At 53.2% G+C, this 21,796-nt stretch overlaps 11 protein-coding genes across 11 annotated transcripts; 5 read left to right on the top strand and 6 right to left on the bottom strand.

Annotated features, from left to right (window-relative positions):
- Positions 1 to 333: 333 nt before the first annotated feature.
- On the top strand, positions 334 to 1,428 carry TrAtP1_003736 (uncharacterized protein; the record flags this gene model as incomplete). Its single annotated transcript, XM_014088127.2, has 1 exon — positions 334 to 1,428. The coding sequence occupies one exon, from the start codon at positions 334 to 336 to the stop codon at positions 1,426 to 1,428; it is 1,095 nt and encodes a 364-aa protein (XP_013943602.2).
- Positions 1,429 to 1,923: 495 nt separating this feature from the next.
- TrAtP1_003735 (uncharacterized protein) lies at positions 1,924 to 3,249 on the bottom strand (the record flags this gene model as incomplete). Its single annotated transcript, XM_066112013.1, has 1 exon — positions 1,924 to 3,249. The coding sequence occupies one exon, from the start codon at positions 3,247 to 3,249 to the stop codon at positions 1,924 to 1,926; it is 1,326 nt and encodes a 441-aa protein (XP_065968095.1).
- A 10-nt stretch (positions 3,250 to 3,259) lies between these two features.
- On the bottom strand, positions 3,260 to 3,914 carry TrAtP1_003734 (uncharacterized protein; the record flags this gene model as incomplete). Its single annotated transcript, XM_014088126.2, has 3 exons — positions 3,260 to 3,378; positions 3,450 to 3,649; positions 3,721 to 3,914. The coding sequence occupies 3 exons, from the start codon at positions 3,912 to 3,914 to the stop codon at positions 3,260 to 3,262; spliced, it is 513 nt and encodes a 170-aa protein (XP_013943601.2).
- A 1,266-nt stretch (positions 3,915 to 5,180) lies between these two features.
- Positions 5,181 to 5,878, top strand: TrAtP1_003733 (uncharacterized protein; the record flags this gene model as incomplete). Its single annotated transcript, XM_066112012.1, has 4 exons — positions 5,181 to 5,215; positions 5,326 to 5,348; positions 5,431 to 5,705; positions 5,768 to 5,878. The coding sequence occupies 4 exons, from the start codon at positions 5,181 to 5,183 to the stop codon at positions 5,876 to 5,878; spliced, it is 444 nt and encodes a 147-aa protein (XP_065968094.1).
- Positions 5,879 to 5,977: 99 nt separating this feature from the next.
- On the top strand, positions 5,978 to 6,863 carry TrAtP1_003732 (uncharacterized protein; the record flags this gene model as incomplete). Its single annotated transcript, XM_066112011.1, has 2 exons — positions 5,978 to 6,742; positions 6,798 to 6,863. The coding sequence occupies 2 exons, from the start codon at positions 5,978 to 5,980 to the stop codon at positions 6,861 to 6,863; spliced, it is 831 nt and encodes a 276-aa protein (XP_065968093.1).
- Positions 6,864 to 7,174: 311 nt separating this feature from the next.
- TrAtP1_003731 (uncharacterized protein) lies at positions 7,175 to 8,696 on the bottom strand. The gene is made up of 2 exons (XM_014088124.2): positions 8,521 to 8,696; positions 7,175 to 8,464 (listed from the first exon to the last, which is right to left on the bottom strand). Exons 1-2 carry the CDS (start codon positions 8,579 to 8,581, stop codon positions 7,461 to 7,463), a joined length of 1,065 nt encoding a protein of 354 aa, XP_013943599.1. The 5' UTR covers positions 8,582 to 8,696; the 3' UTR covers positions 7,175 to 7,460.
- Positions 8,697 to 11,139: 2,443 nt separating this feature from the next.
- On the top strand, positions 11,140 to 11,568 carry TrAtP1_003730 (uncharacterized protein; the record flags this gene model as incomplete). Its single annotated transcript, XM_066112010.1, has 2 exons — positions 11,140 to 11,463; positions 11,524 to 11,568. The coding sequence occupies 2 exons, from the start codon at positions 11,140 to 11,142 to the stop codon at positions 11,566 to 11,568; spliced, it is 369 nt and encodes a 122-aa protein (XP_065968092.1).
- Positions 11,569 to 11,688: 120 nt separating this feature from the next.
- Positions 11,689 to 12,021, bottom strand: TrAtP1_003729 (uncharacterized protein; the record flags this gene model as incomplete). The annotated part of the gene is made up of 2 exons (XM_014088123.2): positions 11,689 to 11,852; positions 11,931 to 12,021. The coding sequence occupies 2 exons, from the start codon at positions 12,019 to 12,021 to the stop codon at positions 11,689 to 11,691; spliced, it is 255 nt and encodes an 84-aa protein (XP_013943598.1).
- A 926-nt stretch (positions 12,022 to 12,947) lies between these two features.
- On the bottom strand, positions 12,948 to 15,074 carry TrAtP1_003728 (uncharacterized protein). Its single transcript, XM_014088122.2, has one exon. It carries the CDS (start codon positions 14,461 to 14,463, stop codon positions 13,087 to 13,089), a length of 1,377 nt encoding a protein of 458 aa, XP_013943597.2. The 5' UTR covers positions 14,464 to 15,074; the 3' UTR covers positions 12,948 to 13,086.
- Positions 15,075 to 15,385: 311 nt separating this feature from the next.
- TrAtP1_003727 (uncharacterized protein) lies at positions 15,386 to 16,477 on the top strand. The gene is made up of 2 exons (XM_014087339.2): positions 15,386 to 15,699; positions 15,799 to 16,477. Exons 1-2 carry the CDS (start codon positions 15,558 to 15,560, stop codon positions 16,332 to 16,334), a joined length of 678 nt encoding a protein of 225 aa, XP_013942814.2. The 5' UTR covers positions 15,386 to 15,557; the 3' UTR covers positions 16,335 to 16,477.
- Positions 16,478 to 20,749, bottom strand: TrAtP1_003726 (uncharacterized protein). The gene is made up of 2 exons (XM_014088121.2): positions 18,752 to 20,749; positions 16,478 to 18,632 (listed from the first exon to the last, which is right to left on the bottom strand). The coding sequence occupies exons 1-2, from the start codon at positions 19,496 to 19,498 to the stop codon at positions 16,872 to 16,874; spliced, it is 2,508 nt and encodes an 835-aa protein (XP_013943596.2). The 5' UTR covers positions 19,499 to 20,749; the 3' UTR covers positions 16,478 to 16,871.
- Positions 20,750 to 21,796: the final 1,047 nt, after the last annotated feature.

The raw sequence follows: 21,796 nt of genomic DNA, 5'->3' as shown, positions 1-21,796 counted from the left end.
CAGCCTTGCAGCAGAGCAGGGCAACGGAGCTTGTCACACTCGACAGTGGCTAATCTACAGAATCCCAGCTGTTAGATGAAGCCACGCCGTCTTAGACATGTCTTGACACATCATATTCTTCTTAGGCCATCCGAATTCTAGCTGTTTGATTGAGACGCATCCATCTCTTGCTCGACAACACCAAATCGTGGAAACCCAGCATCGCATCATCAATCTCACAAATTCACATCGAAGCAGCTCCTCTGACCTCGTAGCTGTCTCCGCCAGCATACGTCCACTCCATCCATCCACTCACCGAACAAACCAGCCACAACCACCCACCGCCCGCCATGGATGCCGTCGACGTCTCGGAGCACTACGAGGTCACCTCCGTCGACAGCCCCCCCCTCGCTCCTCTCCATCGTCATCGACACCAACCCACGCGCCTGGGCCGCCCTCGAATCCCGCCTCTCCCTCTCCCAGGCAATCTCCAACACCCTCGTCTTTGTCAACGCCCACCTCGCCTTCAGCAACACCAACCAGGTCGCCGTCATAGCCGCACACGTCAACCGCGCCGTATGGCTGTATCCCGCTGCTGCTGCTCAGAAGCCACCGGCGGCAGCAAGGGACTACTCGGGGGACGTCCAGATGCAGGATGTGTCGGCTGAAACAAACAATTCTTCTTCTTCCCCGTCGGCCAACAAGTACCCGCAGTTTGCGCAGATCGAGTCCTCCGTCTTCTCGTCTATCCAGAGCCTCATGGCGGAGACTACGGTGCAAGACCTCGACCAAGTAACGACACAACTCTCCGGAGCGCTGACCCTCGCCCTCTGCCGCATCAACAAGGCCTCCCAAGCTCTCAGCGCGTCAGACACCACCCTCTCCAACGCTGCGCCCGTCAATTCCGCCGCCCCTCCTCCCGTCAAAAGCCGAATCGTCGTCATCTCCGTCTCAGATTCCGAACCGTCGCAATATATCCCCACCATGAATGCCGTCTTTGCGGCCGCTCACAATCAAGTCGCCATTGACACCATTGCTCTAGCCGGCGACTCAACCTTTCTCCAACAAGCATGTTTCAACACCAACGGCATCTTCCTCAAGGCGTCCAACCCTCAAGGCCTGCTGACCTACCTAATGTTTGGTCTCATCCCCGATACAGAAGCTCGCGAGTCCATCATTACGCCTGCCCATGACACTGTCGATTTTCGAACGGCCTGCTTTTGCCACGGCAGGGTCGTCGATACCGGATTTGTCTGCTCCGTCTGTCTGAGTATATTCTGCGAACCTCCAGAAAACGCTGAATGTCTCACGTGCGGTACTGTGCTGGCACTTGGTAACTACGGTGCTAAACCCGCTGTTGTACCTCGAAGGAAGAAGAAGAAGAAGAAGATTGCCAACGGTAGCGGACGTGAGGAGACAGGGAGTGCTACAGGGACGCCAAAGCCTTGATTTAATTACCGTTTTTGAAGATAATAGAGCCATAGCAGAGGTCATGATACATATTTCACACGGGCTTATTGAAAAGGCTTTTTGACGCCTTGCCTGGAAGTCCAAGTCACAAGTTAACAAGGAGAGCAAAACATTCTAATCAATTTATGTACCGATACCCAAGGTAGTATAGAGGTGGAAATCCGCCCAAACGGTCTGCAGGATCTGTCTTGGGCGTAAGATAAAGGAGTTCTGGAAAACGGTATGTCTATAGGAATACAGGGGGTAACACTATATGAATATCATACTATCATACAAAAAGAGTAACGAGGGAAACGCTGCAGCGGGTGACACAGAGGAGGAGGAAAAAAAAGAGAAAATCCAGATCATAGAGCACGACACCAGTATCCCCCCCACGCGCAAAGTGCAACTCGCTCCCATGCCCTCTACCTTGGTCTAGTCCTTGAAATGCAAAGTGGAAAAGGTCCTCCTTTTATGCCGTCTTTTGCTGATGTATTAATCCAGCTGGACTTTGCGGCCACCCTTGGCAATCTTAGCACCATCGGGGAGTCGTGACATGACGCATCGCGGCTCCTTTTCCAAGCCACCCATCGATGCGAGTGCAAAGGAGTCCGTGTTGTGAGCAAAGTATAGATAGTAGCCTCTACTAGTCTTTTTCACGGCCATGATACCGATGGCGCCTGCGGAATGGCAGTTTTTCACCCCGGGGTGGTCCATAAAGTCTTTAGCTATGAATGATTCCATGATGGCGTCCTCGTCGTCGTCCTGAACATCAATCCCAGCAGGGCCACGGCGTGTCCCATGATAGAGACGCTCAGCACATCTCTGTGACGCCATCGTGGTAGCCATGTGTTCTCCGGTGCCGCTTGTCACGGCTGCAACAGTGATCCTGTCGCTGTCATCCTCGGCACAAGGTACAACAGCTGTTCCAATGCCAACTAGAGCAGCCGGCCCCAGGCGGCCTCGATGTTTCATTCCGATGCCACCAGACGAAGATCCTGCTGCGATATGGCCGTTATCATCAATTGCAATAGCACCAATAGTGTCTGTGACCCAATCCTCATTGGCACTATCAAGTTGGAACTGGCGCTTTGCGGTTTGTGAGCCGGAATCCTCGTTTTCTTTTGATGTGTCAAGCGGACGCTTAAGACCGCGAATGCTCATCACGGAGGTATCCCTTCCTTGACTTTGATCCTTGCCAAGCTCTAAACTCTCTTGGAGCTCGCCGGAATTTTCACCGGCAAGTCTCGCTCCATCGAAAGGCGGCGCTTTCAAGTTCTCCGCCAGCTCGGTGTCATCTGGAGCAGCGTCTGCGCTTACGCCGTTTCCACGAGTGGCTTGATTGATGTTTTTGGAGTGGCGTTTCAGGCGACTAGATGAAGAATTCCGGCTCACGTTGCTCGGTGGGGCCATGGGCATCGTATGAATCGAAATTCCTGGTGTTTGTCGCGAGGGAGATCGAGCGATATTCGTTGGAGTAGAAGCTAGAGCACGCGCATATGTTGCCGGATATACTGGAGGCTCAACAGTAGCATTCAACTCTAGGTTGGGTGTGCCGACATAGGGCGAATCAAGCTGACCTTCATTCCATGTCCCCGCCAAAATTGCCGCGGTGTGATCCCTAGGAAATATTTTACGAGGATCCGTCACTGCCACTGCGTCATATAGGTGCGGAGCACTGCCCGTATTCACCTTGTTAGATGCAGAGCTGACCTTGTTGTCTTTGGGGCCAACCTCGGCTCTCTTCAAGTCTTCTTGCCATTTCAGGAAACGATCCCTGGAATTTCTGGAAACGAGATACTCGTTGCCATACGTTGCCATTCCGTGTTCTTCAGCAAAACTTCTCGCTCCTTCGCCGACGAGGGCATTTGGGGGGGACACGGCGGAGGCTCAGGGGTTCGTTACTTGTGTCCAAGATGAGCTTGGCCAGTGATATGGGATTCCGAACGTCTAGCAGCAACGGCAGTCTTGTTAGTAGGCAGATGATACTCGGCAGGATAAGGACAAGAGAGCCGACTGACTTGGAACGGCGCCACAGGCACCGCTACGGCCCAAATGATCAACAATTGTCGCATCACACTCGACGGTGCCGTCGATTGATAAATTGGAGCCATAGCCGGCGTTGGTGATCTCTTTGTTCTCGAGGATCACCAGGGCAGCTTCAACTGCCTCGGTAGCAGTGGCACCGGCTTTTAGGAATTTCATGCCCATCTCGCAGGCCCTGTAAACGACTGAGTTAGAATATGCATCGCATAACAGCAGGCTGGGAACTGGCACAAGGAGCAGCCTTACGCAACGCAGGCTTGAAGATGGACATGTTCGTTTTGGTGGCTGTGGAAGCCAGCTCCGGCATGGATGAAGATTGCCGGAACGCATTTGAGCTGCTTCTGACCAAAGCCAAGAACCCGGTCGAGTGCACCGTCGGTACCACAAGTGCTGTCGTCCATTACGGGGGAATCTCCTTCATCGTCATAGCCACGGCTCATGCTTTGCTCAAGTTTTGGTTGCAAAATAGTATGTACTGAAAATATATAACGGCGATGTCGGACAACTTTCGACGATGAGAGGCGATATACATATACACATACGCGACAAGAGGCGGGGACAAGGAGGCGGTAGGGCGAGCGGATTGATCCCACAAGAGGGACAAAGAGAAGAGAAGAGTAAGACAAAGATTATGTCCAGGAGGCTTTGATTTTTTTCGCTTCTTTCGAGAATGGTAAGAGTCAATGCCACCGCCTTTTGTTCTACCAGCCGGCAGTGCGCAGCCGCCTTTCACTGCAGACAGGCAAAGAATTGGCAGCAGACACGCAAGCGGCGAGTAAAGAAGGCCGCTACAGTGAGTCTTTGAACTTCCAAAGGCTAGAGCTGCTGTAAGTGCCTATAAGAGGAGCGGCGGATATGGCAGGCAAAGTCAAGAGGCGGGTCGAGATTAAGTTTGAGAAATCGGGCCATGAAGAGTTGCAGCGGTGAGCATGATTCTTAGCAGGTAACGACTTCCTTGCTATCAATGGACTGGTTGAAGATGTTATCGGCCGATTTTGGATGCTTCTTTTCTGGATCTGGCTTTGATTTGCTGTTGGTCGGGCTGCATTTCTCTTTCTGCAGAAGGTCTTTTGTTGTTATAGATGCCGTTTATAGAAGACCCAATTCATTCATTCATTAACCAACAATGAACCATGAATGCTTTCCAAAGGAAGTATGAGTGACTAATGCCAGAAATAGATTTTGTGTAATTTTAGCATGCATCGCTGTATGAGTGCCCAGGCAAATACACTGACCTACCTGTGTGCAATCCACTATGAATCTGTGAAGCTATTCGCGGCAGCATGACGTCGGGCAAAAAACATGGGCAAAAGACATGGGCAGCTCGCAGCTCGCAGCTCCCCACAGCAGCGCCCCCTTTGCCACATATTCCCAGTAAACAGCTAGCCAGGCGACTTGGCGGGGCCAGCACGGTGAGATTCGTCAGAGCAACTGGACTGGAGTAGAGCTGGCGCCTCGCAGGCCCTCCGCCCCCCTCTATCTTTAGCGGTCCTGCCTCTGTAGCCGGAGCCTACCTTGCCTACTAGTACCTAAGCCAACTCCAGGCACGTTACGTACTCCGTCTCGACATCCGCATCTCCCCACCTGTCCCTAGACTCGAGTCCAGCTGTCAACGGGCCATTGCTGCGCTCCTCCGCCTCCAACAATCCAAGCTTCACCGTCACGACTCTGGGAGCTTGTGCCTGTGCTGCCCACCCTCTGCAATCATGGCGAACCAAACTCCCGCCGTTGTCATGGACAAGTAAGTCTTGATTCCCGCCGCGGACGCATCAGACATGCCGCCCCTCTCTCCTCTCTCCTGGATGGCTCCAGATCAACAGCTCGCAAGGTGCTAACTCGACACTCGTCCAGCGGCACGGGTTTCTCCAAGCTAGGTACTATCTCGCCCGTCCTCGCCGCCAACTGTGCTTGTCGTCTACGAAACTGCGGTCGACTGACTTGAGCTCGCTCTGCTAGGTTTTGCCGGCAACGATTCCCCTTCATTCGTCTTCCCTACCGCCATCGCGACCAAGGCTGCCAGTGGAGGTGCCGGAGGATCAGGATCGGGTCGTCCGGGCGTTGCCAATAAGCCTTCGTTCCTCACCGGAGGAGCTGGCCCCAGCGGCCACCTGAACTCGAAGCGCGGAACCGAGGACTTGGACTTTTACATCGGTGACGAGGCCATTAACGCCGCGGCTGGTCCTGGATACGGCCTCCACTACCCCATCCGCCATGGCCAGATTGAGAACTGGGTATGAGATGAGCAATTGTGGTGTTTGGGAGAGATACATGGTCTTGTTAACAAAACAATTAGGACCACATGGAGCGATTCTGGTCAAACTCCATCTTCAAGTACCTGCGAGTCGAGCCCGAAGACCACTACTTCCTTCTCACCGAGCCTGTAGGTTTCCATGATGTATCTTGATGTTTGGAGGTTGCTAACATGTGGTATAGCCGCTGAACCCCCCCCGAGAACCGAGAAAACACTGCCGAGATCTTCTTCGAGTCGTTCAACTGTGCCGGCATGTACATTGCGGTGCAAGCTGTTCTTGCTCTCGCGGCCTCTTGGACCTCTTCCAAGGTCTCGGATCGCTCCTTGACCGGTACCGTTATTGATTCTGGTGATGGTGTCACCCACGTCATCCCCGTCGCCGAAGGATACGTTATCGGATCCTCCATCAAGTCGATCCCCGTTGCCGGACGAGACATTACATACTTTGTCCAGTCTCTTCTGCGAGACCGTGGCGAGCCCGATTCCTCTCTGAAGACGGCCCAGGAGATCAAGGAAGAGTACTGCTACGTCTGCCCCGACATTGTCAAGGAGTTTGCCCGCTACGACCGTGACCGCAGCCGCTTTGCCAAGCACGTCGTGACCCAGCCCGGCGGTCGCCAGGTCACCGTCGACGTCGGCTACGAGCGTTTCCTGGCTCCCGAAATCTTCTTCAACCCTGAAATCTACACGTCAGATTTCCTGACCCCGCTGCCAACGGTTGTGGACGGCGTCATCCAGCAGTCCCCAATTGATGTTCGACGAGGCCTATACAAGAACATTGTGCTGTCCGGTGGAAGCACCCTCTACAAGGACTTTGGAAGACGTTTACAGCGAGACATTAAGCTGCTTGTGGATGCTAGAATCCAGGCCAGCGAGCAGCGCAGCGGCGGTGCCCGTAGTGGTGGAGTGGATGTCCAGGTCATTACTCACAAGAGACAGCGACATGGACCCTGGTTCGGCGGCAGTCTGCTCGGCCAGACTCCCGAGTTCCGATCCTACTGCCACACCAAGGCGGAGGTACGTCATACCACCTTTTTGATTGTGCTTTGAAACATGGCTAACATTCGCTTAGTATCAAGAATACGGACCTAGCATTGTGCGAAGATTTGCTCTCCTCGGTGGCCCTGGCGGTTCATAAAAGGTGGTGTTGTAAGTGGTCAAGGGAAGGCGGGGTCTTAGATTTGCGGAAGATGCGTTTTTACTTTAGTGAAAGAGGATATATGCACAATATACTACATATACAATTCTCTAGCATGTCCGGTCTGATCAAAGTCACCATGAAGATCAAAATCACCATGAAGCATGCTTCGCCTCAGCTGAGTCAAGGCAGCGTTAGCCATCATTCGTAAGTACGATGTAGTCACTGCATTTTGGCGCTGATGATGGGCCCTTGATTTGGTTGAAATGCATTTAAACGTTTACGGCTTTACAGTTTCGAAAAAACAAGTTGATCAAATAGATTTCATATTTCATATTTCATATCATTAATCGCATACAAACAGCTGCCGTAATCTCGTTACCTTTACACCCCGCCATCACTTATAAGTACATATCAAATGGAAAGTCAATCCTTGCCCAACAAACAACAAACTCTTCCATGCCCATGCCCACGCCCACGCCCACACCAAACCGCTAGCCCATACTCCTAGATTTGTATCTGAATCATTATCTTTTCTTGCCTTTTAACTCTCTTGTTTGTTGAGCTTTTGAACACTTTTTTTCAAGCACACAACATCTATTTGGAGGTGTCAACAACATAGCGGCCAGCAATCTTGGCCTCGTGCATCAAATCGTAGACACTCTGAAGCTGGCTAAGGCCAATGGACTTGTAAGGAACGTTGATCAGCCCTCGTGCGAAAAAGTCCAGCGCCTCGGCCGTGTCCGCTCGGTTGCCGACGTAGCTGCCCTTGATGTTGATCATGCGCACGACAGTATCGAAGACGGGGGCAGAGAGGTTGGCGTTTGCGGGGAGACCAATGCAGACCAGGACGCCCTTTGAACGCAGATAGCATGTGGCCTGCTGGAAGGGCTTCTCCTGCACGGCGACGAGCAGCGCGCCGTAGGGGCCCTCGCCGTCGGGCGTAGCGGCCTTTACGTCGGCGACGATGTCCTTGCTCTTTGTGAAGTCGATGAAGGTGGTGGCGCCGAGCTTGAGGCACAGGTCGCGCTTCTCGTCGCCGGCGTCAATGGCGATGGCGTGGATGCCCATGGCCTTGGCGTACTGGATGGCGATGCTGCCGAGGCCGCCGCCGGCACCGACAATGGCGATTGTCTGGCCGGGCCGCACGAGCGACTCCTTGATGCCCTTGTAGACGGTGATGCCCGCGCAGAGGATGGGCGCAACGGCCTCGAGGTTGGTGCCCTTGGGGATGCGCGCAACGTGGGCGGCTTTGGCAATGGCGTACTCCTGGAACGTGCCGTCGACGGTGTAGCCCGACAGCAGGGCCTTTTTGCAGAGCGACTCGTCGCTGTTCTGGCAGTAGGAGCAGCTGAGGCACGAGCCGTTGAGCCACTTGATGCCGGCGAGGTCGCCGAGCTCAATGTCGGTGACGAGGCTGCCGCGGGCGACGACGACGCCGGCGCCCTCGTGGCCGCCAACGAGGGGCAAGGGTTTTGTGTCGAGGGGCCAGTCGCCCATCATGGCGTGGAGGTCGGTGTGGCAGACGCCCGAGTACTTTACGTTGATGAGGACCTCATCGGGGCCGGGCTGCTGGACGGGGATTCGCTTGTAGGTGGCGGCTGGGAAAGTTAGCGAGGTAGTTTATGAAATTGGGGGTTGTTTTGAGAAGACGTACGTCCGCCGACTTTTTCGACGACTTGTGCCCATTGCTCGGTTGGAAGATTGAGGCTGCCCATGATGGATGGAGGTGTGTGTATTAGGGAATTGACTTTTGTGTATGAGTCTATAATGTGGAAACGAGTCAATTGAGTGAATGGAGAGTTGTTGATGATGAAAAGGAGATGTAGACAGGAACAGCTGGATGGAGATGACGAGCAGATGTGATTTATATAAACCTTTTTTTCCATTAGCCTAGCTCAGCTATAGCTAAAGATGCAGTACAGCCCAAGAGGAGTGATATCATCTCATTCCAACTTGGCCTGTATGTCACTCTCTTCTTTCGTCTTCGTCTCTGCCCGTTCTCGGCTGGACGGACCGATCCATGATTGGGTAGCAATCAAATGGCAAGCAGGGGCAGCTTCATCGCTAGGCCGATGGTGGAGTGGCTATTCGGCCAGACACAATCTTGTTAGTGTGAAGAGTCACAGCATTTCACGAAAGAATAGCAGCTATACAGGTCGCGATAGTATAAACCACGCGGCAGCCGGTTGCTAGTTCTGGGATTTTCTCGGTCGAGCGACGCCGGGGCCCGGATAACTGGGGCGGAGGGGGAAAGGGCTCAAGGTGGAGTGGAGCGGATTCGCCCATCATGCCATGCCGACATCATGCCATCAAGCCATTGATATCAGATGCCCACCAACTCATGCAGCCTGTAGCCAGAGAGGGAAAAAAAAAGCAAGCCACATCCTCATGCCCGTGGCCAAATCGATTGAATGCTTTTTCGCCCCCGCTGGCCCTTTGTTTAGGGCATTCTGGTTTCTTTTTTTCCGTGGACGATGCAGCTTTGTTGATGGGACCCCCACTCTCGGGGACGGCCTCATCGGACAATCCTGAGCTGTTTTGGCACTGTCGAATGTTGTCTTGGTCTGCCGTTGGGCGGCGTTTCTGATGCTTCTATTTCACTACGATGATAGAGAAACGCCGTTCGGAATTGATACGTCACTACGTTTTATCTCGCTATTCAGCTAGATTGTGCAAGGCGTGGGTGTATCATTCGCACGTTTTCTGCTTCTCCGTCCGCGGCTTATACGAGGCTTCACCTCCCGAGCTGCCTCTTGACGGTGCATACACAAGTTTCCACAAAATAGCTGAAGAGCGCCAAGAAGCAGCGCTAGGCGTAACGGAATTGATTCAGAGAATGTAGGCACGGCCTTGGTGTCCACCTTCAGGATCCTTCCTATAGCTGCCACATCCAATCGTTTAAAGCAAGGAATAGACCTACAAGCTCCGCCCTCTTCTCCTCCGCCTAGCTCTCCGCTAGCAGCTTTACACTTTCGACTACAAGTTCAAGTGCCCGATACACAGCTACAGAAGAGATTGGATGCTGAGCGGCAATCACGGGCAAAAGTGGGCTTTGCGCCACAGTGTCCCGCGAAGTGAAACGGCAAGATGAGGGGATGAAGCTCCAGATGCATTGTAGCGTTTTACAGAATTTTTAACCATTAATTCATATCATCACTCAATACGGGGCCAAGGGAAGGGGAATCAATGAGAGGATAAGAGGCAAACGGCCTAGACTAGGGCATCCAATTGCCGTGACACTTACGCGAGTCCGGGGAAGAGGGCGAGTGATGGCGTGGGGTAATCTGATGGATGGCCAGATGGAAACGGAGATGAAGACGGAGATCCTTGACAGCCACTGGGTATTCGTCTAGCTTATACACATAAGCTGGGGCTTCATTGTTTATGCTGCGCTGTCCTGGTGACCAAGTGGCCCGGGGAGTGCCGTAGCGGGAGATGCCGTAGTGTAGATGCACAAGATACACCACAGCCAAAGAAAAGACAGAGAAGAGCCAGTCGGGCACGTACCTGACTCGAGAACAACACGGAACGCCGTTGAGTTCCTATTCCAGCAAGACCACAGCCATCTCCAAAGATCGCCAACTCCATTCTTTTTCCTCTCGTCCTCTTACAAAGCCTGCCGTGTTCATATTAGCGTCCCCCATTACCCCATGTTATCCTCCCTTTCCCCCACAAACATCCTTCTTGCTCAACCAACAGATTCTTCTCGTCCTTTGATCGATTTCATAGCCCAAACCATGCCTACAAATACATCCTAGCACCAAAAAAAGAACCAACAAGCCACGGGCATTCTACCCCATACAATTATAGAAAACGGACCGCAAGCCCAGCCCGTTCCGCCGATAGATGCGGGACCCGATACGCCTCTTTTTTCGCTCGCTCGAACGGAATCCTCTCAAGAGCCTCTCCTCTCCGCTAGGCCTCTTTTACTAGTTAAAGTTATGCACCTAATCTTCTCCATATCTATGCTATCTGTTTTACCCCAGCTTTCCTACTGCCATCTCACCTTGTAAGAAAACAATCTGGGGTGCATTGATTAGATTGCCTGCTATTGATAGAAGGGCGCCAAGCTGTGTTTCATGGGGGGGAGGCGTCAGTCCGGCGATGCGGATGAAAGATTCGTTAGATGCGGGGAAAACGGAGCCCTTGAGCTTAGAGCATGAGGTGTCAGCTCTATCAATTTTTGGTTTGGTAGGGATTTGCCTCGCAAAGAAAATGTTTTGTTGAGGTTTGTCGTCGTAATGGGCTCCATAGAGCTGGCCTGTGTCGAGTAATGCTGGTCACAAGGCATCCATATTATGTTGGAAGGCGTATCGGTGGTTCCGGCGTGTCTGCGATATATCTCCCAGTAACCAAGGGCCAGCATCTATTAAATCTGCAATTCAATCTCTCGGCATATTGCCCTTCTCAGCGGTGGTTGCGCCAGATTAATGGTGCCGTCCATCTGCCCGTCCATGCATTCCCGCAGTCATCCAACTGGAATCTCTTGTTAGAACTGCTATACGATATCCTCCTTGATTCCCTCAACACGTTTACATCTACAACCGGCCTTGCTCTACTCTCCTCGCCCTGCCGTTCACGACGAGAAAGTTCTTTTGTCTGCTCAATCCCGCATACTAATCACTGTGGAAAGGCAAGCTGACACCTCGACGATTAGATCCCATTAGAGTATCGACTTCACAGCCCGCGTGGAAGCTTATAATTGGAACTTGAAAGATTCATTATTTCATTAAAGAACAGACGCTCGAAATATCCCGTCATGTGTGCCTAGTTGCCTCGCAACATCTTATTTCGTTTCCTCCTCTGCATCTTTTTCCTTTATTTACGCAGTAGCAGCAACCTCGACTGACTGAGGGACGCCGTCGGCAGTGGCAGAGTTGATCTTCTTGCCGGTCTTGTAGATCTTCTCCAAGACGGTCTCGTAGGGCAGGCTGGTGGTGACGACTGCGGTCTGTTTCTCGAGGGAAACCTCGTAGCTATCGACGCCTGGAAAAGTGAAACTGTCAGCTACTGCTGCTGTTGCAACAACGAAGAGGGAGAAAATGATGCCAGAGGGTAACATACCGTCGAGCTTCTTGAGGACACGGTCAATGGCGCCAGAGCAGCCGCCGCAGGTCATGGTGACATCGAACTGGTAGGTGTGAGGGGAGGCCATTTTTGCAGATGGGGAGTTTTGTAAAGGTTGAAGTTTTAAGTTGGTGAAAGAGGTTCGTTGTTGTAGATGTGGCTTGATTGATTATCTGTCTGTTTGGGAAGAAAAGTTGCGAGGTCCAACACTTGTTCTTATAAAGATTGCACCGCTGACCACCCGCCGGATTAAATCAGATTAATAATTGATCCTTTTTCGCGCTGCTATCGCAGCCGCCCAACAAAAACCCCACCAGAAACAAGGGAAGGTCCAAAACAAGTGAGCAAGTTTCACGCCGCGGCTGACTCCTTCTTAGCGGGGTAGCCAGATTCTGCGTACCCGGTACCTACCTAGGCGGGAGATGTAGCGTTGGCTTTACGCTTGAACCAGCGCAAGCGTTGTCTCGAGATAAAAGTAGCTGGTACTTGCATCTCCCCCTTGGGACACAAACAGTTACAGCGAGGCCCGTGGCGCAATCTGCGCTTCTGTGACGAGCACCGGCTGCTGCCGAGACGTGAAACGCAGCAGGAGGCGACTCGAGGAGGACAGAATCGACAATAAGGAGGCAGCGTTTGTCAATACGGATAAGAGTAGTCAATCATCTCTGCATTCCTTTACTTTTTCTAAAACTTGCTCACATCACAAGGAGAGAAACTATTGTTTTGTTTGGTTCCTCGCTTCCCCTTTTCCCACTGTGTTACTGATGTCGAATATTGTTCTCGCCCAATTCTGATACAAGTGCTGCGGTATTTGTGCCGGATGCATATTCGCGGAGGATTACACGCCAATAGAATCACAGACGAGAACAAGGGATGCCATGTTCGGCACAAAGAGCGCAACGCTTGTGTCAGCTTCGATAATGATTGGTAACCATTGATATCTACATCACTCGTAACTACACAAACCTGTAGCAATCCGTAGTGATGCAAGATTCAAACACAGCAAATAAAGTTAACAAGAAAAAAAAAAGAAGCATGTCATTATGCACGCCTAGGCTATGCTGTCGTTGCTATATAAAAGAAATCGCCCTATAATACACGCAAAAAACAAGCTTATTCATAGCCCATCATCGCATTTCCCCCCCTTTGCTTTTCAGAACCGCGCCTCGACCTTGTCCCGCGTCTCCTGCAGCGCCCAGTCGTTCCTCGCCGTCTTGCTCATCACCTCATCCGCCTGCTCCTTGGTGAAGCCCTTTGCCTCCACCGCCGGGTTGTAGCCCAACTTGTTCGCCTTGCCCACCGTCTCCGAGTCCACCACGGCCGCAGCCTCGCCATCCGCGCGCCTCAGAATCGTCACCACCACGGCGCCGCCCAGCCCCAGGTTGTGCGCCATGGCGAACCTCGTGTTGGGCACGGCGCGGTTGTTGGCCCAGCCGCGCAGGTGCCAGACCAGCTCGGCGCACTGCGCAATGCCCGTGGCGCCCAGCGGATGGCCCTTGGAGGTGAGGCCGCCCGACGGGTTGATGACATACTTGCCGCCGTAGGTGATGTCGCCGTTGCGCACCAGCTCGTGCGCCTTGCCCTTGTCGCTGAGCCCCAGCGCGTCAATCACAATCAGCTCGTTGGTGCTGAAGCAGTCGTGCAGCTCCACCACCTGCACGTCGCGCGGCGTGATGCCCGCCTCGGCCGTGGCCTCGCTGACGGCGTGCTGGATCATCTCGTAGCCCAGCAGGTTGATGTCGCTGCGCGAAAACAGGCTCGGCCCGTCCGTCGCCAGTGACTGGCCCGCGATCAGCACCGCCTGCGACTTGAGGTGCGGCCGCTGGTCCAGAAACGCCTGCGAGACGAGAATCGCCGCCGCGCCGCCGTCCGACGTCGGGCAGCACTGCAGCTTGGTCAGGGGCTCGTAGATGGTGGGCGACTGCAGGATCTCGTCCAGCGTGTACACCTGCTGGAACTGCGAGTACGGGTTGTTGGGCGAGTGGGCGTGGTTGACGCGCGCAATCTCGGCAAAGTCCTCGGCCCTGGCGCCGTACTTCTCCATGTACTCCCTGCCGCCGTTGCCAAACAGCTGCGCGGTGCCCGGCGCGTTGGTGATGCCGCGCGTCTCGGCCATCTGCTTGACAAACGTGCCCGTCGGGCTCTCGCGGTCCTTCCAGAAGCTCTGCAGGCTGCCCGGGTTCATCTTCTCAAAGCCCACCACCATGACGCAGTCGTTCATGCCGCTGGCGATGAACTGGCGGCCCATGGCCATGCCCGTCGACCCCGTCGAGCAGTTGTTGTTGACGTTGTAGACGGGGATCTTGGTCAGGCCAAACTGGTAAAAGACGCGCTGGCCGGCGGTGCTGTCGCCGTAGCAGTAGCAGGCGATGCCCTGCTCGACGTCGTCGTAGTTGATTTGCGCGTCCAGCAGCGCCTTGACGCCGGCCTCGAAGCCCAGCTCGGTGTAGTCGACCTTGCCCCGGGGCTTGATGAACTTTGTCATGCCCACGCCGAGGATGTAGACGGGCGCCTTTTGTTTGGGAGCCATGGCTGTGAATCGTCTTTTTTTACTTTTTCGTTTATTGATGGTTCACGTAAAACGTGTAATGAAAGATGCTGCGTTCTTTTAGCAGTGTCACCGCCCCTTGTATATATATCAAGCTGCCATTGCCTGCGGAGTACACGGAGTATATGCATCCTTTACCGGCGAGAATGCGGGGAGGTGCGCTGATCTCTACTCCGGGACGCCATGCCGAGGTTCGTCTGGCGAGCGGCCCGTGGTGTCCGTATTACCCGTTTCAGCCAAAAGTTCCTATACTGGAGACATGGTGCCTCTTGTGGGCAGTATGATTGCAGGCCGAGCACGTGCGAGCTCTTCGCTGCCATCTGAATCAGGAAATAAATTTGACTTGCTACGGGTTTGCGTATAGACCAGCCGAGGTGTGGCGAGGCAAATTAGCCATGCCTCGTAGCCTACTGTGTATGCTGCTAAGAATATAGCTGATTGCTTGATCTTTTCGGCAAAATCGGGGCTTTTGGCCAGGAGTGGCATAAGTCGCCGACCGAGCATTTACTGAACTCTTTCATTGCACGAGGCTCATGTCTTACAAAAGAAAAAGAGGCCATAACAGGAGAAAGAAAAGGTTGCTTATATAAATGGACATTCTTTCAGCAAGTTCCAAGTCATGTGACGTAATCCCTAAACCCACAGCCGGAGTTGTTATGGGCCTTTTTTTTCTGCCATGGAATTTTACATCGAGAAAATTAATGGTCCCGAGTCTGACCGGCCGAGTGGCACGGCTCCGAAGGGGGGTCATATAATGTGACCGCGTATTCGGCCGAGTGGACAAACTCATTCAGAACATTTGCCCGTGTGGGCTTTGCAATGAAATGGAAATGAATAGAAAAGGGAGAAAAAGTATTTAAAGAGGGTAAATCAACAATTTTTTTTTTTAGCATTCGTAGAAATCAAATAACGGGCAAAGAAACATTTTTCCCAAAAGCCGACTTGAGCACCCTTCATTGAAGCTATCATAACATCTGCTCCAAGATTCACTTACACGCCTTCACTTGTCCTCATTACACTCTCAAATTAATCACCAACATCTTATCTCGAATACACCTACCGCAATCAAATAAAAAATGCACATCTTCATCTCCGGAGCCACCGGCCGCAACGGCCGCCTCATCCTCGCCGAGGCCCTCTCCCACAACCACACCGTCACCGTCCTCGCCCGCGATCCATCCTCCCTCACACCACACCCGAATCTCACAATCATCCAAGGTGCGTGACAAACAAAAAACATGCCCCTTTTTATTCTACTATTTTCCTCTGAAATTCTCAATTCTACGCAAGAAAGAAAGCTAATCTTGCACACTGCAGGAACGCCAACCTCCCTCCAAGACGTGCAAACCGCCCTCTCAACACCATCCCCCCCGTCCGCCATCCTCACAACCCTCAACCAGCGCCGCGTCTCCGACAACCCCTTCTCGGCACTGCACCCCGACACGCCCCCGGACCTGCTCACCTCCACCGCGCGGGTCCTCCTCTCCGCCATTGCAAACACAGCCTTTTCCGAGACCCCCAAAATCATCATCAACTCCCTCTTTGGCGCGCGCGAATCCATGGACAACATGGGCTGGCTCTTCCGCGCCGTGCTGACTCATAGCACAATGAAGATTGCCATCAAGGACCACAACAACATGGACGAGTTGATTCGTAAAAGCGGGATTCCGTTTGTCTTTGCGAGGCCGGCGAGGCTGACCGAGGGTCCTGCTGAGGCTGTCCGGGTCTGGCCGGATGATGGGCAGGGTGTAGGCTGGAATGCGGCCATTAGTAGGGCTAGCTTGGCTGAGTGGATGGTCAAGGCAGCTGAGGCGAGCGAGTGGGATGGCAAGTCCCCGGTGCTGACAAAATAGGATGCAAGGATTGCGGTTACAAGCCAGGTTGTTGTGGAGGGGATTGTGTTCTTCTCTCCTCTTCTTTCCTAGAATAGATAGTATCTCTCAGACAATACATCAGAATAGGCAGTCAGTCACATGTTAAAGAAGCAACAAAAAGACAGAAGCAAAAAGAACCCCCCGTCATACTTATTGCTATGCCGTACGGGTGCTAACCCTCTTTTACCTAGCCATGCGTCCTTCAAGTATTGTACAAAAACAGCTGAAACAGTAAATCCTCCCCCCCCCAAAAGTCACGCGCATATGGGTATCTCCTCTCTCTCTCTCCCCTCTTCTTTCTCGCGACGACCATCCGAAATTCGACAGTCGCCTTGCTCAAAGAGCCTAATTCTTACCAATCTCTCGTACCAAGCAATTTCCCTCCGGAGCAAAGGAAACCAGTAACCAGATTCATCACTCATCCTCATCCAAGCCGTAAATAACACAAAACAGCGGATAAGATGAAAGATTTACACGGAAAATAAAATACCACAAAGCCTCTGCAGAGACTTGGTATCAATCCCAACCATCCCACATGATCCAACCGCCAAATTCTTGGGTGTGATCCGACATGCCTCCCATGCCGTACCCTTGCTGTATATACGGCATCCTGCCATGAGCGTACGCATCGCGTTGGTATTCATTGACATTACCCAATGATGGGTTTCGAAGTTTCTCCGTCGTCATATTGGTGGCTCTCAAACAAGCATTCAGCAGGTCAAACATGGTATTCGTAATCTCCTCGCTTCTAACATCGGCTTTTCTCACACTCTCCAGAACAACAGCGACGCAGAGAATGTCCTTGAGGTCGCTGCCGCGAACCTGCCCAACGAGCAGTTCGATTATTTTTTGCACCGTGCTGATGAGCCGTGATGGCGACCAAAGCATCAAGTCATCCGGGACATAGGTTGGGAATGGGATATACGACGGCACATCATCCGAGGGCCCCGGCGAAGCCCTGAGTCCTTGCTGAGCGAGCATGCTGCTGTTGGCAGAAGGACGAATAGCCGATTTGATAAAATAGCACACGCTCAGCGAAGCCTGGATGATGTCTCGCTTCAACAGCTGCATATACATTTGATAAATGTCGTCAAAATGCGGCAAGGTAGGGTCCAGCTCGTCGAGGTATTTCAATATCACCATGCATGATCGAAGATACGCCCGTGAGATTAGCGTCGGCGCCTCGGGGGCTGCCATGGCAAATGGTCGATACAACGCCAGCAGCGGCCGTCTCACATGCATATCGAGAATGACCCGGTTCCGCCAGAGTCTGCTCTTTCCAATATCATTGAGAGCGTGCCGGGGAAAGATGTAGTTGATATCTTCAATGAATCGCTCCAGCTTCCCGCCCACATCCAGCACCTCCTGGTAGTCACGGATGGTGTCGATGCGATTAATCATGTGAGCCACCTTCATCCGAGTGGGGAGGGTCATGGACGCATAGACTTGCATCTGACTATCTGTTACTTGATCCAAGGGCCTCGAGGGCGGCAGCTCAGTCATCTCTGGAAAGAGCTCGCTGTCGTCCAGATTTCGCGGCGGCCGACAGGTATAGTCGCCCTCACGAACGAGACAGGGCATATTTGCGAGAATTGACATGTACAAGTCCATGTCTAGGACCGTGAACCACAGCCTCCTTCTAATCTCGCCGTGGAATGGGGTCATTCGCGGCTCGAATTCTGAGGGATCTCTGTGAAGGCCCATGGACATGGCCATGCGGACCACGAACCCCAAGTGGTTCCAGGAATCCTGCGGGCGTGTGATGATCATCCTCTGTGCGAGCAGCAGAAGCACCTCGGCCTGCAACGTAGCAAGCTCAACAAGCTGTTTACCCTTTAAGCTGTCCAACCAAATCCTAACCAGTGCACATGCGGTCGGGATGTGCACGCCTTCTATGCGCTCGGTAGCTAGGCCCCTGGATTTGGATTCATATCTAGACGAAACTGCTATCACGGAGAGCAGCTGCGGGAGGAAATGCTCTGGCTGCGGCTTGCCCTCCCAGTATTGATTGTACTGTTCCGCAAAGGTCGGGACGTGAATGATTCTGTACTGGGTCTCTGATGTTTCGATATACGCAGTCACCAGTCTATCACAGATGGACTTTTTCGGCAGGATATCCGTCATTCTCTTGTGGATTGGCATCATGGAGTCCACAAAGACGGTGATTGGGGTCAACGCCTTGGCCGACTCGCTTCGTATGTGCTTATGTAGGATTTCAAAGCTGGGGAAAGGCTCTCGCTGGCAGTTGTGAGTTACATATGCCTTTGCATCGTCAAACTAAACAAGCAAATGTCAAGTCAGCCATTTAATCGCTATACTAGGGGGTCATGAATCAAAAGCACGTCCTCTAGTCGCCTGCTTATTTGATTTACATCCAAACACCCATCCATACTTACCAGATTCAATAGCACTCGAGGGTCGTTTTGCCCAAAATATCGCGTTCGCAAGGCATCGCGCTTCACCGTCAACCCCCGTATAGTCTCTGGAGCTGCCGCAACTATCCTGGGCCCGCCAAGGTCGGATCTGCTCGTGCTTCGCACAAGAACATGCTTCTCCAGTCGTTCCATTCGTATGGAGAGGTCTTCGAGCATCGGCAGGCTCGTAGAATCGGTAGGTCTTGACGATCTGGCCGCAGAAGGAGCTTCGTTGTATGGACTACTGGCCATGGGAGGGATAGTGCTGTGCGAAAAGTTGCGCTTGGCCGGCCGGCTGGGCTCAGCAGCCTCTGCATCTGAGCCGTCGGACAGGTTGCCCGACTCCTGATCCGGCGCGTACTTGCATTCGCGGTTCGCCTTGTGGCATTGTGAGCAGGGACAGGCACGGTCGCAGCGAAGCTTGCGCTTGCGACACTCGGTGCATGACTTGACGGGCCTTGGTCGCTTGACGCTGCGCTGGGCAGGCTGTTGTTGCTGCTGCTGCTGCTGCTGCTTCTGCGCCTGTTGGTGAAGCTGTTGCTGCGACGACTGTGTCACCAGGCCGAGATGCTGGTGCGGCAGCTGTCGCGGCGAGGGCTGCTGAGACATTGAGGAAGTGTCGTAGGGACTCGCTCCGTCACTCGGGTTGGAAGCATCAACGCCCACGGCGGCGGGCGAGGGCGCCACTCCCGCGTCCGTGATGGAAGGATACGTATGCATTGAAGCCATCTGGCGGGCACGGCTGGCATAGAATAGCGCAGAGACGGGGGGGGGATATGGGGATGGGAGATTGTATATTAACGGCCAAACGGCCGAGTGATTCGGCCGAATCGGAGGAGAAGAGGGTGGAGGACAAGATTGAAAGCAGTATCGACTCTCGACTAGCGGAGAAACCTTGCGATGTCAAGGAGACGATACAGGTCGCTTATCAAAATCCGGTAGCACGCCGAGCATAGCGACAAGGCAGTGAGAGTAACAGGAGCTGTGAGATAAGGCAGAGGGAAGGGAGGGGGATTGGAGAGGATTGGAGGCTGTGGCTTGAAAAAAGAGAGACTGTTCTGACTCTCTTCCTTTTTCCTTGTGCTCACACACCACACTCTCGTCTATCTTTGTCTCTCTCTCGTCTCTCACATAGACCGAGCGAGTGATTGGTCAACGAATAGCCCGTTTCAGCAATTCCTCCACGCAGCTAATGTGCGTCTTCGCGGGCTTGCGTCTCCCAATTGGGGAAGAGAAGAGCAAAGATCTCGTTTCTCAAACAAGCTGCGATCTGGCGGTTCGGGCGCATGTCAGTCAGTGTACCATATGTATGTATGTATGTATGTATGTACGTATGTATGTATGATGAGACGGACGGTGGGTGTGAGGTTGTGATCGGCGTGGGTTGGACCCCATGTCAGAGCCAAAGCTAAGCTGCACGCTCGGAGTACTCCGTACCTATTATTCTCCGCCCTTTTTTTTGGTCCCCAGCCAGGCTTCTATTTTTCCTCGAGCCAGCGCATGCCTAGCAGCGAATTTTCTGGAGCCGTCGGTAGCTTGCAGACGCAAACTGCACACCACGGGCTGGTCTTAGCGAGACTGGGCTGCTCGGCCGAACCATGGCCCTGCCCTGGCCTTGCTTTTGCTTTTGCTGCTGCAGAACGTCAAGCGTCGCCGGTCTGTGTGGGCGGGGCCCAGGTCCGGAGCTACTGCGCGACGGCCAGGAATGGCTTCGACCGGGCACAAAGTCAAGGTCAAAAAGGAGTCGACTTTGATCTTGGTTGGGCCAGGACCCGATCATCAGACGCCGCGCTGGGGATTCAGGCCAGCCCAGGCAGCGCCACGGCCACGTGACGGCGGAATTTCCCAGCAACAACGTGTGTCCCAGCGCTGACCCTGATGGACTGCGATAAGAATCCCTAATATTGTATGTCTGATGGGTGAGATAGATCTCCTATCGGCAGTTGCCAGTGACAGCACACTTGGCGGTTGAAACAGCCTTTTGCGCTGGACAAGGCAGACAAGCATTCGGCCGGCTCCATCAGGCAATTAAGGTTGCCATTGCTCCGACGCTTATACACGCAGCCGTACCACAGTCATCTGGAGCGCCAGCCCAGAGTAAGATGCTCGTACTACAGTATCATCTACCTCTAGGTACAGCAGTAGTTCTACTTAACATAGTACCTTACTGCTTTGTATACCGATATCCCAACGGTGAATGCATGTATACGAGTACGGACAAGGGGACCAGCCACAAAGAGTACCTATCCCATGGCCCGTCTGGCATATCGCCGGTCTGGCTGGGGTCTTTGGTCGAAAAATCAAATCTGGTCTGTGCAAGACCCAGCAAGCTGTCACAGGTATGGAGCTTTCAGGTATGGAGCTTTATGCCTCCACGGTAGCATTCTGGGCCGGTACCTAGTGGCAGAGAGGTTGGTGGTACTGGAGCAAAGCAAGCCGGAGTATCAAGTCGTAGCATTGACTGCATCTTGGTAGAGCTGCACTAACACGGAAATGCCACTTGACAGCACCACCGACCGCTACCAGGTTCTAGCCCAGCTCGAATCAGCTCTGCCCTCCCGTACGCATATACTGTACATATACTACATGTACATGTACACGGCTGTCTCATGCCCCAAGCATCCAAAGCCAATCACTCAATTGCTCGAGATCGTCCTCTCCTGTCAGCAGCACGGCAAGTTCCTCAAAAGTATGAAATCCCGCTAGCCCCAGCACTAGCAGCGCCGCATCCCTGAACGCTGCTCAGCGCCTTGCAGCCGCAAAGAGCAAGGGGGGTCCGGCGGCTCGTGCGCGGGTGGGTTGCTGCCGGAGCAACGTCAGAAGAAATCGAGTCTGGGTGTCAAAAGTCGTCTGTCTGGAGGTAGGCAGTAGTGCTCCGTAGTGCTGGAGATCGATATAAGCGGAAACATTGCCGTGCCTGCAGCGCCGCCGGGGCACTTGGCCGTTTTGGAGCAGCATTTCCTGGGTCAACGCACCAAAGAGTCGAAAGGGAGCAGGCACAATTTTTTTCTTTTTTTCTTTTTTTCC

The sequence above is a fragment of the Trichoderma atroviride genome, chromosome 2 (assembly GCF_020647795.1).
Source record: "Trichoderma atroviride chromosome 2, complete sequence".
Taxonomy (NCBI): Eukaryota; Fungi; Ascomycota; class Sordariomycetes; order Hypocreales; family Hypocreaceae; genus Trichoderma; species Trichoderma atroviride.
The sequence above is the reverse complement of the archived record's forward strand: the minus strand, read 5'-3'. Positions and strand labels throughout refer to the sequence as shown.

Coding starts and splice junctions, on each gene's coding strand:
- TrAtP1_003731 (XM_014088124.2), bottom strand. CDS start 8,581: ATGGGCAGCCTCAATCTTCCAACCGAGCAATGGGCACAAGTCGTCGAA. Junction 8,465..8,520: donor CGTCGAAAAAGTCGGCGGAC/GTACGTCTTCTC, acceptor TAACTTTCCCAG/CCGCCACCTACAAGCGAATC.
- TrAtP1_003728 (XM_014088122.2), bottom strand. CDS start 14,463: ATGGCTCCCAAACAAAAGGCGCCCGTCTACATCCTCGGCGTGGGCATG.
- TrAtP1_003727 (XM_014087339.2), top strand. CDS start 15,558: ATGCACATCTTCATCTCCGGAGCCACCGGCCGCAACGGCCGCCTCATC. Junction 15,700..15,798: donor GAATCTCACAATCATCCAAG/GTGCGTGACAAA, acceptor TGCACACTGCAG/GAACGCCAACCTCCCTCCAA.
- TrAtP1_003726 (XM_014088121.2), bottom strand. CDS start 19,498: ATGGCTTCAATGCATACGTATCCTTCCATCACGGACGCGGGAGTGGCG. Junction 18,633..18,751: donor CTCGAGTGCTATTGAATCTG/GTAAGTATGGAT, acceptor TTGCTTGTTTAG/TTTGACGATGCAAAGGCATA.